The 1,120-nt window shown below is 42.3% G+C and overlaps 1 protein-coding gene across 1 annotated transcript in view; it reads left to right on the top strand.

Annotated features, from left to right (window-relative positions):
• Nucleotides 1-1,120, top strand: part of PTPN9 (protein tyrosine phosphatase, non-receptor type 9) — a 107,312-nt gene that overhangs the window by 53,804 nt on the left and 52,388 nt on the right. Inside the window, exon 2 of the mRNA XM_023510140.1 lies at nt 456-599. Within this exon, the coding sequence (XP_023365908.1) occupies nt 456-599 (144 nt within the window). The remainder of the gene's footprint in view (nt 1-455; nt 600-1,120) is intronic.

Here is a 1,120-nt window from a genome sequence, read left to right as displayed (position 1 = left end):
CAAAGTGCTAGGATTATAGGTGTGAGCCATTATGCTTGCCTGAGTTATAAATTTTAATATTTTTGGTTTCAGATGAGTTTCTATCTTTTTTTTTTTGAGACAGCCTCAAGCTGTTGCTCTGGGTAGAGTGCTATGGTGTCATAGCTTACAGCAACCTCCAGCTCGGGCTCAAGTGATCATCTTGCCTCCGTTTTTTTCTATTTTTAATAGAGATGAGCTCTTGCTCTTGCTCAGTCTGGTCTCGAACCTGTGAGCTTGTGAGCTCAAGCAATCCACCCTCCTTGGCCTACCAGAGTGCTAGGATTAGAGGCATGAGCTACTGCACCCAGCCCTGTGTAGTAAACTTTTGATTCTGTCTTGCTTGGAAAAAGTATGATAGTTTTTGCTTGTTTGGATTTTAGTCCCATAAATATGTTTTCCTTTTACTAATTATTCTTGCTTTCTTTGTCAAACAGGCCACCAAGCAGTTTCTTGAAGAGATTAACAAGTGGACAGTGCAGTACAATGTTTCTCCACTCTCTTGGAATGTGGCTGTCAAGTTCCTCATGGCCAGAAAGTTTGATGTGCTCCGCGCTGTAGAGTTATTCCACTCCTACCGAGTACGTTGCTCAGGGTTGGACCAGACCTGTGGTAGTTGGGCTAAGTGTTGCTATTCTCTCTGCCATGTTTGACACACTTATTGGTTCTAATTTTCTCCACTTCACTAAAAAATGGATCAAAATCCATGAATTCCTGTGAGAGCTGATGCTGGGCAGGGCAGTTCCTGGAAGGCACCCCTTATGTGCCTAAGTTCTGGTTGTAGACCAGCATGCTACTTACTTGTAATGATTGAGACTGAGGAAATAGTCTGACAACATCCTGGTGGCAGGGTAGTAGGTTACCCTTTCTAGAGTCCTAGCTTTCATCACTGACCTCTGGCCACATGCCTCCTTTATTCCCCTAGTGTTTAGGATCTCTAGAGTTTTTAGAAACTTGCCTTTCAAATGAATGCTGAGCTTAGTGGGCAGTTTAGGAGGGGAAGCTTTAGCTCTGGAAAAGAACAACTGTATTAGCTAAGGCCATTATCTTTTTTTTTTTTTTTTTTTTGAGACAGAGTTTCACTTATTAACCATTGGTAGAG

This window comes from Otolemur garnettii, unplaced genomic scaffold (assembly GCF_000181295.1).
Source record: "Otolemur garnettii isolate 467f Iridium unplaced genomic scaffold, OtoGar3 scaffold00011, whole genome shotgun sequence".
Taxonomy (NCBI): Eukaryota; Metazoa; Chordata; class Mammalia; order Primates; family Galagidae; genus Otolemur; species Otolemur garnettii.
Note: the sequence above shows the minus strand (reverse complement) of the source record. Positions and strands in the feature narration are given on the sequence as shown.